Consider the following 15,036-nt stretch of genomic DNA (forward strand, 5'->3'; position numbering starts at 1 on the left):
ACTGCCAGTTAGAAAATGAGTGAGTCACAGGGATGAACAGTACCGCACAGGGAATATAGTCAGTAATGTTGTAGTGAATGTCTGCTGGCCACACTTACCCTCATAGGCACCATGTGATGTGGAGAATTGTCTAATGCTTCAGTAGTTTTCAGATGTTTTCAAAAGATATTTCATAGACTTCCCCAGGCTCTTTCACCTCTATGTAAATAGGTAACACTGAGTAAAAGGTGTTCTGAAATAAGGATTAAGTCATTTGAGTAGAAAAAAATGCCTCTTTGCCATTCTTTTAACATTGGAGTGCCTAACACTGTGCTAAAAAAAAAAAAAACCCTAAAAAAAGATCACTAGATGGACGTGGAATTATAAATTTTAGAAATCTAAAGTTATATTTGGGCTATCTGATCCAGCATCTAGTGAGCATTATCCATGTCAAAACAGACACCACAAACAGTTCAGAACACTCAGGAGACCAGATTTAAAAAAAAAAAAAAAAAGCCCCAACTTCAGTCCAGGGACGTGTTAATTTTGATAGCATAGTACATATGATGTTTTGCTAACCAAATAATAGTCAGCAAACTTTTCACATGATATGCTTTTCCTTTTAATTTCAGAATCAGATGGGCGACTCCAATATCTCCAGCCCTGGGTTACAGCCAAGTACTCAGCTCTCCAATCTGGGAAGCACTGAGACTCTAGAAGAGATGCCATCGGGGTCACAAGATAAGGTCTGTACAGCTAAAGCTCTAGCTTTGTCCAGGGTAGCAAAACACAGAGTAGTATTTTGTAAAGATATTAATGCAGTACAAATATGATTTGTTATTTATCTGTCAAGGTGCATACAGGCAGTAACATGCTAACATCCACTCTTGCCATTTGCCCTGTCTTTCCATCTAGATTTTGCAGGAGCCTCCACTTTGGTTTTAGAGCTTTTGCCCTTGCCACCCCCTTACCTCTTCTTCACCCAGCAGCCGGAATAATCCTGATTCAACATAAGTTAGGTCATGGCGTTCCTCTGCTTAAAATGTTCAGTGGTGGCCCCTCTCACTCGAATCAAAGCCAAGGAGGCCATGCCAGTGGTCCGCCAGCCCTGACCTGCTCTGGCTCCCTGCCCCCGCCTCATCTTTTCTCTCCCTGCCTTGCTCACTTGGCCCCAGCCTTGTTGGCTCTTCTGCCTTTCCACAAATGTGCCGGACTCACCCCTGCCTCGGGACAGGCCTTTGCACTTGCTGTTCCCTTTGTGTGGAATACTTTCCTCCCAGATAGGGTTTTCTCTATTACTTCTTTCAAGTCTCAAGCGTCCTCCATACAGGTAAGGCCTTGTCTGGTCACCCTGTTTTAAGTAACAATCCTTCCTTACCCCTGTCCTGCTCTGTCTTATTTTCTTGCTACGGCTTCACCAGCCAACATGGTTTATGATTTTTTTTTACTAGGCGCACTGTGTCTCCTCCACCTAAGTGTAAGCTCCATAGGGACAGGCAGTTTTATCTGCCTTGTTCATTGCCGTATTCTCAGCACCTAGCATCTGTAAATATTTGTTGACTGAATTAGATTTCTTTGTAGCCGATGGCTTAATAAATGAACAGATACCAAGTATAAAACCCATAGTTTTTTAACTAATCTTTTTACTTTGAAATAATTATAGATAAACATGCAATTACAAAAAAATAACACAGAAAGATCCCACATACCCTTGGCCATTTCCCCACTAATGACAACTTGCAAAATAAAGTACAATATCACAACCAGGATATTGACAAAAGCTACCCATGTGGTTCACATTTCCTCAGTTGTATTCACATTCATTTCTGTGTGTATGTGCGGGTATGTATCTCTGTGCGATTTTATGTCCTGTATAGCTCTGTGTATCCACCCCCACGGTCAAGATAACAAACACATCAACACAAGGGTTCTTCATGTTGCCTTTGTATTGTCACACCGACTCCCCTATCACACCTTCCTGTCTTTCCCCTCCTCCCATCCCTAACCCTGGCAGCCGCTAATCTGTCCCCCATTCTATAATGTCATTTCAAGAAAGTTACGTAAATGGAATTATATAAATAATTCCATTATTCCAAAATAATGGACATTAGAACACATTTGGGAGTGTCTTTCTTTACTCAGCATGATTCCTGGAGATGTCATTGAAATTATTGGGTTTATCAGTAGTGTGTTCTCTTTGTTCTCTTTTATTCTGCCACCCAATCAAGTAGGAGTACCAAGATTTGTTTAACCATTTCTAACCATTTGCCTGTTGACAGAACATCTGGGTTGTTTTCAGTTTTTAGCTATTACAAGTAAAGCTTCTGTGAACATTTGTGCATAGTTTTTTGTACACAGATTTCCATTTCTCTGGGATAAATGCTAAGTCATGCAAATGTTGGGTCACTTGGTAATTCCATGTTTTAGTTTATTAAGAAACTGCCATAGAGTTTTCCAAAGAGGCTATACCATTAACATTCCCATCAGCAATGTATCCATAATGTTTTTAAATATTTAGGTGATAGCCAGATTTTGTATACTGCTTTCCCATGCTCCATTTTTACCGTATTTGCATTTAGAGGCCTGAAGGTCAAGCATATATTAAGAGTGGTGCTATGTAAAATGTAATTTTTACAAAATAAATGTTGAGGGAGAGAAGGAACAGCATCCCTGTGTTCCTTCTTGTCTGGTGTATCAGCCCCAAGTGTTCAGTGGGCCAATCACATCCCCTTTCTGATTCATGAGTCACTTCCCCTTTCCTTTCTGAGTCCTGGGGTTAAGGATTCTTGTACTGCCTAACTCCCGGGGCGATTGTGAGAACCAAATGAAGGAACAGACCCAAGACCCAGAGAACCTGTGGGACACCTGGGCTCAGGTGGTTAAGTGTCTGACTTTGTCTCAGGTCATTTATTTATTTTTTTTCCAAAGATTTATTTGTTTGACAGAGAGAGACACAGCGAGAGAGGGAACACAAGCAGGGGGAGTGGGAGAGGGAGAAGCAGGCTCCCCGCCGAGCAGGGAGCCCGATGCGGGGCTCGATCCCAGGACCCCGGGACCACGACCTGAGCTGAAGGCAGACGCCGAACGACTGAGCCACCCAGGCGCCCCCAGAGAACCATTTAGAACACAGACCTTGGGATAGAAGAGGTTTCCTGTTACAAACCCATATTGCAATCAAAACCAGGCTCAGGGGATCAGTGCCTGCTTTCTGAAAAGAGCAATAAGAAAGTCCCCAGCACCGTACCCAGTATTCCGAGTCTGGCCTCCCTCAGCACCGCCGCAGAGCAGCCTTACCTCTCGAGAGCACGACAGGTGGCAGGCCGTGCGCTGCTTGGCTAAATGGGTACTGGAGTAGGTGGGGCAATGCCTATTGCCACGGCCAGGGGAAAGGAAGAAAGGCAGGGAGGAAATGATAACTGGGCAGATTTCCAGGCAATTGAAAACAGGCAAAATGCTCTTACACTTTCTTAAGTTCCGTGACACCTGGTGTTAGCATCATTTTTATTGTACAGAAAATAGCTCTTCACATGATAACACAGATTATATAAGCGTGAGATGAAGGTAGCATCAATATCATTATTGTATGTGTGTGAAAACGGAGACCCAGGGTAATTTTATAAAAATCTAGCTGCTTTAGGATGGGAGCATTTTCTTACTGGGGTGTAATTAACACTGTAACTTTCTGTAGATGTAACTTTTAAACGTTGTAACTACCACCCAGACCAAGAGATACAAAATTTCCACCATCTTTTTTTTTTTTTTTAAAGATTTTATTTATTTGACAGAGAGAGCACAAGCAGAGGGAGAGAGAGGGAGAAGCAGGTTCCCTGCTGAGCAAGGAGCCCGATGTGGGACTTGATCCCAGGACCCTGGGATCATGACCTGGGCCGAAGGCAGCCGCTTAACCTACTGAGCCACCCAGGCGTCCCAAAATTTCCACCATCTTAAATTCAATAAAAACTGAGTTCATTTGTCACAAATAGGGCAACTGCAACAGAAAGGAAAAGAAATCTTAATCATTAAGTTTAAAGACAATTATTTTTATGTACAGATTCCATTGTATTATACATTAAAGACTTTGTGTAATAAGCTTTCAAGCCAAGTTAATAACAGATGGTGGGGGTGGAGAAATGGACCCAGAAGAAAGCCTTAAGAGCCATAAAACAGTGTCCATTGAAAGATGAAGGGTGTGATGAGCTGTGCATGCTCGGCCTTTCAGCAGAAGTGCCAGTGATGGATCTGTGGACGCACAGTATTGAAGTGGGCACATGGAGAATTAGACCCTCTAACGAGCAGAGTGCTGATGTTTGTTACTCCTTCATTCGCACATCCTTCTGAAAGTCCATTTCATAGGCCACGGTGACAGAATTTTGTAGAATATTGGGATCTAGTTATTGTCAGAAGCCCTGTGATTGACTAAAATTAGCTTAAATCCATAATCAGCCCCTATGCACAGATAGTACACTTGTTTGGCAACACTGCCATCTGGTGCTGAGGAGCGAGTAATGCTGTCAAGTCTTCGTTGTATTAAATCCCATTTCAGTGTCATAATTCACTTGCTAAAATTCCCTTGGGACTATTTCCCTAGTATGTGGTTTGTTGTGGGGTTTGTTTTTGTTTTTGTTTTTGTTCCTGAGGTTAAGAATAATACATACGGGCACCTGGGTGGCTCAGGTGGTTAAGTGTCTGACTTTGGCTCAGGTCATGATCTTGGGGTCCTGAAATTGAGCCCCATGTTGGGCTCCCTGCTCAGCAGAGAGTCTTCTTCTCCCTCTCCCTCTGCCCTTCCCCTGCTCATGTTCTCTGTCTCTCAAATAAATAAATAAATTCTTAAGAAAAGAAAAGAAGAATACATAGCTCCTGGTGTGCCTGGTACACTGACCAGGTAGGAAATCTGACATGGACACCATAGATCCAGACAGAAATAGGAAATTCCCTAAATGGCAAGTGCTGTGGGGTGAAGAAGGAGCAGTGTGAAGCCTGATAGAGTGTACTAGAATTTTGTTGTGCACCATACATAACTGTTGCTCCCCGAATTCCATTCATTTTTTAATGTGAGGTCAGTTTTAAACCATTAGAAATAACCTTTTTTTAAGTGTAAAAACATTCTAAGTGTACACGTAGGTAATTTTAATTGTTCAAAAGTCGATTTATGTTCACTGGGCAGGTAAAAATTGCTACTTGAATCATTGCCATTTTTTGAAGCCTAAGGTATATTTCATACTGAATTTTCTCCATGTCCCGTTGTTTACTCTCTTTTTTTTTTGAGGGAGAGCACGCATGTGCGCTTGAGCAGGGAATGGGGGGAATTGAAGGGCAGAGGGAGAGGGAGAATCCCAAGCAGGCTCCACACTCAGCACAGAGGCCAGTTCGGGGCTCTGGATCCCACTACCCCAAGTTCACAACCTGAGCCAAAATCAAAAGTCGGACATTTAACTGACTGAGCCACTCAGGTGCCCCCATCCTTTTCTTAAAACATAAAAATATTTGTATTCTTACCTGGGAAAGACTGAAGTTTCTGCAAAATAGCCTCAATATGGTCCATATTTTTCAAAGTACGTCTATCCAAATGTTTTTTGTGTGTATATACATCTATATGAAATAGAATGTGGTGGTAAAGATCTACATAATTTGTATTAATGAATAGCAGTTACCGTAGTTTTCAGACAATCTTGACCATTTTGTTCTAAACATAATGTGTATAAAAGAGTTAACCCAATTCAAAAATGGGCAAAGGACTTGAATAGTCATCTTCTCAAAAAAGATCTAGAAATGGCAGAATGTGCAGAAACCAGAACCCTCTTGCATCACTGGTGAGAATGTAAAGTGGTGCAGCAGCAGCTTTGGAAAACAGTCTGGCAGTTCCTCAAAAAGTTAAACATGGAATTACCATATGACCCAGCAGTTCCATTCCTGGGTGTATACCCAAAAGAATTGAAAACAAGGATGAAGACAAATACTTTTACACTAATACTCACAGCAGCATTATTCACAATAGCCAAAAGGTGGGAACAACCCAAGTATCAATCCTCAGATGAATGGATAAACAATATGTGGGGTGTGCACATGATGGAGTACCAGTCAGCATTTGTAAAAGGAAGGAGACTCTGACACCTGCTGTAGCATTGATTAACCTCAAGGACATGATGCTGGGCGAAGGAAGCCAGTCACAAAAGGACAGATATGATATGATTGCACTTGCATGGGGTGCCTAGAGTAGGCAGATTCACTGGAACGGAAAGTCGAATGGAGATTACCAAGGTTGTGGGTAAGGGAAAGAACATGGTGGTTACACAGCATTGTGAGTGTCCTGAATGCTGCTGAGTTCTACACTTCCATGTGGTTACAGTGCTAAATTTTGGTACATATGATTTACCATAACCTTTTTTTTTAAGATTTATTTATTTGAGAGAACATACCCTCGAGTGGGGGGAGGGGCAGAGGGAGAGAGAGAATCTTAAGCAGACACTCTGCTGAGTGCAGAGCTCGACAGAGAGCTCTGTCTCACGACCCTGAAATCCTAACCCAAGCCAAAATCAAGAGTTGGACTCTTAACTGGCTGAGCCACCTAGGCACCCCTATCATAACTTTTAGAAATCGGGGGGCAGGGGGAAGGAATTATGTTTGTGCTCATCAGTAGACCTTCATGATGCCAGAGATCCAGAAGTGAATAAAACATAGTGTTCGGCTGGGGAGATGAAACCCATGCATATTACTCTAGTTATGTGGCCTGGACAGAGAAGAAGTGTGTCCCAAATAAGAATTCACGGTCTATTTTGAGTTACATGGAATGGATTTGAAATGTTAAACAACTGTGTCTTCAGTGACTCTCTGCATCAGGGAATGACAGGGTGATTTATAATACCTGATGGCCTTGATAGCCCATCAGGTGATACTGTGTTATTATTTTACATTATGGGGCTATGATATTCCGGAAGGATTTGATGAAATTTTTTTAAAGACTTTATTTATTTGACATAGAGATGAGAGCACAAGTACGGGGAGGGGCAGGCAAGCAGAAGGAGAGGGAGAAGCAGGCTCCCGCTGAGCAAGGAGCCTGATGTGGGACTCGATCCCAGGACCCTGGGATCATGACCTGAGCCGAAGGCAGCCACTTAACCAACTGAGCCACCCAGGTGTCCCGGATTTGATGAATTTTTAATATCCCAATGTATTATTTGATGTTTCCTAAAACATATGCAAACAGCTTTATCATAATTGCTATTAAGACTATATGGTGTTCATGTAATGATGATAACAGCCAACTTCCACTTATTGAATGCTTATTGGGCACCAGACATCATGTTGAGAATTTCATTTTCACAGCAGCAATTGAGGTAATTGCCACAATTGTCCCCATTTTTCAGATAAGGGCACTCAATAGAGAGACTGTCATTTCCCCAATTAACAGCTGGGAATTGAACCTAGGTATCTTTGATTTCAGATCCAAAGCTCTACAACTTTTTCAGAAGTAAAAATGTAAAGAAATTAAACCATATACATTCTTTCGCACTTTTTTACTGCCACAGTTTATAATAGAGTTTAGTGCTGCCTTGTATTTGAAGCAAGATCCTGAATCCGGAAAATCCCTTCAGGTGCTAGGAAGTGTTGTGACAAGGTAGTCTTACTAGTCTCACTATAGCATTGTTAATGGGGGGTCTGAATCTGCCATTTGAGAATTCCCTCACTTAAATAAAGCCTCTTGTCACATTAACTTGCCAAGATACATTACATTAATTCTCTTTATTGAATATTTTCTAAGAAGAAATGGTTTGGTATGAAATTACAATTTTTTACAACTGGAGGAGGCTTCCGCCTCTTCCCCACTGTTAACTTTGCCCCTCCTACGTTCTCCCCAGCCCCACTGGCCCCGCTTACCCAGCAGGTGATTCGAGAGAGACTACACAGGGGCACTCCCTTACCTTTCCGTCCCTCACAAGTAAGCTCCCCTGCATCCTCAGTCCTGGGTGCTGGCCTTCTTTCTCCACCCTGCCCATCCCAGCACAGTACCTGGGGCACTTGCTAAACCCCATACAGGTGTCCCCACCCCCCCACCCTTTTCAAAAGTTCTCATGAAGCCACTTTTGCTTTTAGGGAAAACCTGTATCAGTACCTATCTTGCTGACCGAAAGAAATCCAAAGAGGATTTTTGCTTTTATGAAAAAAGGTAAAGAGCAAAAATAGCATTTGGTCGTTTGTGTGGCAGCAGCACCCTGCACAGAGAGGATGGCCCGCCGAGCCCCTGTCCCAGGAACCGCAGTCAGCGTCCCTTGGTCTGTGAGCACCTACGCTTTGTCTCTGTTTATTCTGTGCATCTGTTAGCAAGATGTGTGCTAAAGTATCAGAAAAGCCGAAGAGAGGGGCACCTGGGTGCTCAGTCAGTTGATTGTCCAACTCTTGGTTTCAGCTCAGGTCATGACCTCAGGGTCATGGGATCAAGCCATGTCAGGCTCCATGCTCAGCAAGGAGGAGTCTGTTTGAGATTCTTTCCCTCTCCCTCTGCCCCTCTCCCCGGAAACCTGTAATTGTTGATCACACGAGTGAAACAAACATTTGCCTGAGGAAAACTGCGCTCTTTTCCCATAGAAATGTCATACCATACTGCTCTCGTGCTTGTGCTTCAGATGCAGTGTAGTTTCAGGTCTTTATAGGCCTTCTGAGGTACTGAAAGCCATGTGTTTCAGTGAATTGTCTTTTTCCACATAAACATATATCCGAGCAACTAAGTAGTCCACACACTTTAGAAATAAAACCATATATCAAGGGGCACCTGGGTGGCTCAGTTGGTTAAACATCTGACCCTTGATCTCAGTGCAGGTCTTGCTCTCAGGGTTGCGACTTCAAGCCCTGCATTGGGCTCCACACTGGGCGTGGAGCTTACTGCAAAACAAAAACAAAAACAAAACCCATATTTTGAGGTTGCTTGTGTTTTCAAAGTACTTAGGTTAGTGTGCCACTAGAACACAAGTCTTTTTGGGGGTTAGACTATTTTTGTTATCCTGCGGTGTCTTTTGGGCCCAGGTCAGCGCAGGCCCTGGCACCCCGTAGGTGCTCAGAAAGTAACGAGTGAGTGAGTGTGGCCGTGCTGCTTGAAGTACAGGGACGGGAAAGCTCAGGAGGGACAAGCATCAGTATTTCTCCTTCAGATCATTGCAGTGGTAGCAGTAAGCCAGATCACTATCGTAGATGGAACTTTAACATTTTCAGACTTAAGTGCTTTGCTTTTTCTTAAGGATTCTGTGATTTGGGAGTAGGAAGGAATGGCCTGCAATTTACAAAATGGTTAATTTTGTTTTCTGGAACTTAGTCCCTAAGGTGCAATGCCTAGCTTTTTATCGAGAACTATGAAGTATGAAAACGAAGGTAGGATTGCTTACTCAGCATTTGGTCCCTCTGTCCTCTTGAGTATTATTTCCTTATACGCGTTACTGACATAGGGCAATTAAGCACTATTAACTTTGTAATAAGATACGCGCCCCTTTACCTTATATCCGTTTGCCAAGGAAAAAGGTGAATTCTGACACTGTACTGGGATTCTCTAAAACTTGAATTTTATTACGAATACAGATTTCTACCTAGTCCCTAGCACATCTTCAGTTTGTTGGTTCCTTATTTTCAGACTCCATCCATCCCTGCTTCTGCAAACTGTTTTGGTTGATGGGAAAGAAGTTTGGTTACTCTGGTTTGCAAGAGATTTCTTTCATTGGGTGGTTTGATCTGTTTTTTCAGTCTACTCCATCTGGACACAAACATCTGACAGTGGAAGAATTATTTGGAACCTCTTTGCCAAAGGAACAGCCAGCTGTTGTGGGTCTGGATTCAGAAGAAGTGGAGAAGCTGCCAGGAGATGCCTCCCAGAAAGAGTCCAGCTCATTCCTACCATTTTCCTTCGAGCAGTCAGGAGGAGCCCCTCAGTCGGAAAACCTGGGTGTCCATCCTGCTGCCCACCACTCAGTGCCACCTGAAGCCCCCACCCCGGTGCTGATCACTCCTGCCTCCATCACACAGTCCGGTGACAAACAGGCCCCAGGCTATGCCATCCCACTGCGCCCTGTGCTCAGTCCCACTCTACCAGCAGAAGCTCCTACAGCACAGGTTGCCCCCAGCTTACCCCGAAACCCCACCATGATGCAGGCGGTGAAGACCACGCCGAGACAGAGGTCTCCACTGCTGAGCCAGCCAGTCCCTGAGCTGAGCCACGCCAATCTGACTGCCACCCAGAGCCCCTTCAGGGCCCCCCTGAGCGTGACAAACACAGCTGGTACATCCCTCCCAAGCGTGGATCTTCTCCAGAAACTCAGGTTGACCCCACAGCATGACCAAATACAGACACAGTCACTTGGGAAAGGTGCCGTGGCACCCAGCTTTTCCCCAGCAGCTGGCCAGCTGGCCACGCCCGAGAGCTTCATAGAGCCCCCCTCTAAGACCGCAGCAGCTCGAGCCTCAGCATCCCTGAGCAACATGGTGCTTGCTCCCCTTCAGGTACTGGCAGGAGGCTGGGTGGCTCTAACTGGGTGGGGTGAAGCTTCAGAGGCCTTGATGGTGACTGCCAGGAGGCAGTCGCTTCAAAGGGACAGCTGTTAGGCACATCCGGGGCCAGAAGACAGGAGGTAAGAAGCCCTGTAGTGAACAGCCAGATCATTGGTACGTGGTGTTGTTACTCAGTTCCACTGCCCCAAGTATCTCAACTGGATACAAGCCAAGAAACAATACCAGTATTTTCCTATCAGGGCATGCATTGTAGGGGTTTTTGTTTGTTTCTGCCTGACAAGTCCAGGAGTCCTCATTTGACCAGGACCACAGATCCACATTATCCCCAGCTTTGTCCCATCCCCAGCTCCCTTGGGGCCCACCTTGGGCCAGGCACACTTGGGGTACCGTAACAGCATCCCAGATTTGGAGATACAGGTCAAGTAAAGCTTCCTGGTGGCTCTCATGTTCAGCTGAGATCTGAAGACTCGGCAGAAGTTAGCCAGACCTTTCCTAGAGGTAGAGAAAAGTGTTTGAGACAAGGAAAGTACTGTGTGCAGAGGCCTGGAGATGAGTGGCATTTGCTAAACGTAAAGACCTGTAGTGTGGCTAGATCTCCTGTGGAAGGTGCTTGGAGGCAAAGGTACTGGCCAATGAGCAGGGCTTTGAAAACTATGTGAAGGAGTCTGAGGCTTGTTCTCAGAGTCCTGGGGCGGCGGCGGGGGCTGGGGGGCGGGGCGGTGCTGTCTTTTAAGGGCTTTGAGCTGAGGTGGTGAGCAGGGCAAGGAGAAAATGGAAGCAGGACCACCCTCAGGAAGGAGGCCAGGCAGTTACCCATTCTTGAGCTGGTGGGGGCCTGACTTTGGGAGTATGGACAAGTGGGTTTGTTAACAAGTGCGAACGGTGGGACCTACTGGTCAGTTGGGGGTGAGGCGTGAAGAAGAGGCTTGTCCCTCAGTGATGGATGAGGCTGGCGAGTTTACAGATGAGTCAGCTCAGATTGCAATGATGTTTGCAAGATCACACAGCTGATCACAACAACAGTGTTGTTTGCCTTCCAGGATTTCAGCCCCATGCCGTTTAATAATAATCCGCAGTCTTAACATTTCACCAAATAAATCGTACGAAGAGTCCCTCATAATAATTGTATGTGATTTCATAATTAATGGACAGTTTTGTTCTGATCCTTCAAAGTTCTGTACAGAAAGACAGAAAACTTAGTATTTTGGTTATATCATGAAATTGTCATTTGGGGCCATTTCTGTTGAGGTTTTCTGCAGTATAAGGAGAGAGAAGGTTCTAACAGATGAGTATCACACCCCAGCCAGCAGTCTGAACTTCCCCAGCGCCACCCTCTGCTCTCCACTGTGCCTCCTTCCAGGGGACACTTATGTACATGTGCATTTTTATTTACATTCCATTTCCTTTAGGATTTGGGGCTTCACTGAATTTTAAATGAAATATATTTGCTCTACAACAAGAAGTTCTTTGTCTCCCAACGAATAAGGACAAAATTTAGCATGTGGAGGTGTGTGCCTAGATGAAGATAGTTTAGCGCTACCTGTCCGGAGTTCACACCACCTTATTGAGGTGTCGTGCTGCCAGGATATGGCGTCTCTACAGATTCAACAGCAAAACTGTGTGTGGGCTGTCCCTGCTCTATCCTTAGAGATGCCTTAAAGGTTCTGCACACAGCCCTGTTCTTGGGGAGACTGAGGGGGTCGGAGGCTGTCCCAGGGCCTTCACCCTGCAGTTGAGGCAAAACTAGTTAGTGTCTAAACTATTCCTTACTGCTAAAGTGGATTTACCCTGGTAGCTAGGAAATCTTCATTGAAACTTGCAAGGTCTGTTCATCTTTCCTTTTTAAACATTGCAGTCTATGCAGCAAAACCAGGATCCTGAAGTCTTTGCCCAGCCTAAGGTGTTATCCAGTGCCATCCCGGTAAGGACTCCCTTTTTCTGAAGAACACATTCTCTTCACACCGCTGGGTGTGAAGTAAAACATTGTCGCTTGAGTGGAAAGTTGGAGCTTCCAAGCCCAGAGCCCTCGCAGATGCCCTTCCTAGGCCAGGCTGCCTGCTCCCCCGGCAGAGTTCGTTGCTGCGGCCCCTGTGGGCTTCCGGTCATCTTCTCTGGAACAACGCCTTCCCTGACTGTACCGAGGGCTGGGTGCTCGCTCAGTGTTTGTCAGCTGAGAGCGTGTTAGCCTGGTTTCCGTGAGGAGGAAATACTCTTTGCCCTGCAAGAGCTGTGATGCCTGGTTAAGAATCACTGCGGTGCTCGGGCTCCGGGCCTGCACTCTGCCCCTTGCTTGTTCTCCCCGGCCTCACTTTTTTCAGAGTTGTCCCCACCCTCCATTACCTACCAGCCTTGAAGTGCACACTTACTTTTTTCAGTTCCTGAATTTTCACCTGCCCATTTACCTTTGAGCCTTCATGCCTCTCCTCAAGTCTCAGAACTGAGCCTGCAGCCATCTCCTGCCTGGTGGTGGTAACTGGTCTCCCCTGTAGCTCAGCCTGGCACGGCGCCAGCACCAAAAGCTGACTGGAAGGCTCAGACCCCAGAAGCCACACCCTCAACGCCGTGGCTGTTTGTAAATGAAGAGGGTGCCAGGAGAAAGAAATCAAGATGTCTGTTGATTGTATCAAATGTGGGAATTATTAAAAATGCTAATATTTCTGGTTTCGTGTATTCTGATGGTTAGCCGTTGTTAGCGGAGAAGCACAACTCAATGGGGGAAGGAGGTAGGTGTTAGTTCTATTTGTAAGAAGTTGTGCCTTTGATACCTGTAGTGGTATAACAAATATATTGAACACTACAAAAGAAACTAATGCTTCATGTGACTGGATTTTTAAATTCTTTTAAGATTTTATTTATTTGAGAGAGAGCGGGGGTGGGGTGGGGGCAGGGGGAGAAGGAGAGAGAATCCCAAGCAGACTCTGTGCTGAGCGTGGAGCCTGAGACAGGGTTTGATCTCACGACCCCAAAAGCATGACCTGAGCCAAAACCAAGAGTTGGATGTGTAAAAGACTGAGCCACTCAGGCACCCCTTCTCTCTTTTTTTTTAAGTAAAATTTTATTGAAGTGAAATAAATATAATAAAATGCAGGTGTTTCATGAGTTTTAACATACATAACATCCCTTGGGTAACAGTCAAGATATGTAACATTTCTGTCACCCCAGAAAGTTCCCTCGTGCCCTCTTCCAGTCATTTCCCTGCTCTCCATATAAAACTTTACATTTTTAATTTATCATAGGGTTGTTCTTATTGTGTATACCTTGCTGTGATACTTCCTTTCTGTGATGACCAGACTTGGCTTCCCAATAAACGGGCCCTTCATCCTTTAGCTAACAAGCTTCATTCATGACCATTGTTCCCCTGCAGGTCGCAGGCCCCACACTGGTTACTGCAACAACCATGGCAGTGTCTTCAGTCCTGTTGTCCCCAAGTGTTTTCCAGCAGACAGTTACAAGGTCCGCAGACCTCGAGAGGAAAGCAAGCGCCCCTTCTCCACTGACTGTTGGAACATCAGAAAATCAGAGAAAGCCTTCCATTATTCTCAGCAAGTCTCAGCTCCAGGATACATTAATACATCTAATAAAGGTATGCAGGCCATCCCAGCAGTTGAGTCTATAAACTTTTGTTCTTTAATTTTAAGGAACGTATGAGTTCTTAGAAAATCAGTTCATAAAGTGAATTCAAGACTAGCCGGGACTAATGTTTCTCTCTTTCTGAGCATACACTCCCAATGGAAAAGTATCTGAGTGAATTCCAAAATATTGATTGCAGTTGTCTCTGGGTGGTGGGATTCTTTGGCTAATTAGTTACACAGATCACTTATACAGCTTTTTTCCTAAGCTTTTGTCAAGGAAGTAAGTTCTACTGAGGTAAATGAAACATTACCATCTCTTCCAGAATGATTCCAGCTTCCTCAGTACACTTCACGAAGTCTACTTGCAGGTTCTGACCAAGAACAAAGACAACCACAACTTATGACTGGAGCAGAATAAATCCGAAGGCAGAATGTCGACCTCAGAAACAAATAGGCCTCATCATGGAAACTTCTAAACAGAACATTGAGTTTTGAGAATCCTGAAATTGAGCCTATGAGAAATAGACTCATTCCTTAAGAATGTTTTCCAAGTGACGTTCTCAGTGATAATGGAGGTTTCACTGTGAAGCATCACCAGCAGACCTTTGTTTTGACAAGAAAAAAAAAAAAAACCGTTGTGTTAAGTTGTGTGGGTGTTTTCATCAGCTCTAAGAAAGGATGTGAAATAAGGAGTCTGGTTTTCAGCTTGCTTTCACCCTCAAGGTCTTAGGGAGGAGAGGTCACCAGCCTTGCAGCAGAGTTCAGCCCAGCCCGCAACCCTTCCCTTGCTCCTCCCTCCTAGAAATTTGAGCCTTAGGCTGATAGTCAAGTATTGAACAGAGCAGAAGTCAGCTCTGCGCAAAGTAGCTTTGAGTTTTAAGGATCAGAGTTTAAGTTGGCAAATTAGGACTGATTTGTTCAAGTGAGGTGTATTTTTATGAATGCCCCATTTGGGCCTTAAGAGTTCTGAAATTTCTCAGTTGTGTCTTGTTCT

At 44.7% G+C, this 15,036-nt stretch overlaps 1 protein-coding gene across 2 annotated transcripts in view; it reads left to right on the forward strand.

Annotated features, from left to right (window-relative positions):
* The window catches only part of DCP1A (decapping mRNA 1A), a 52,807-nt gene extending 38,148 nt beyond the window's left edge, over positions 1–14,659 (forward strand). Inside the window, exons 6-10 of one of the 2 annotated variants that reach the window (XM_021695226.2) lie at positions 612–725; positions 9,709–10,461; positions 12,326–12,391; positions 13,835–14,053; positions 14,366–14,659. In XM_021695226.2, the coding sequence (XP_021550901.1) occupies positions 612–725; positions 9,709–10,461; positions 12,326–12,391; positions 13,835–14,053; positions 14,366–14,446 (1,233 nt within the window). In that variant the 3' untranslated portion in view covers positions 14,447–14,659. The remainder of the gene's footprint in view (positions 1–611; positions 726–9,708; positions 10,462–12,325; positions 12,392–13,834; positions 14,054–14,365) is intronic. The other variant, XM_044916851.1, reaches the window with a different exon arrangement.
* The last annotated feature ends 377 nt before the right edge of the window (positions 14,660–15,036 follow it).

Source organism: Neomonachus schauinslandi, chromosome 1 (genome assembly GCF_002201575.2).
Source record: "Neomonachus schauinslandi chromosome 1, ASM220157v2, whole genome shotgun sequence".
NCBI lineage: Eukaryota > Metazoa > Chordata > Mammalia > Carnivora > Phocidae > Neomonachus > Neomonachus schauinslandi.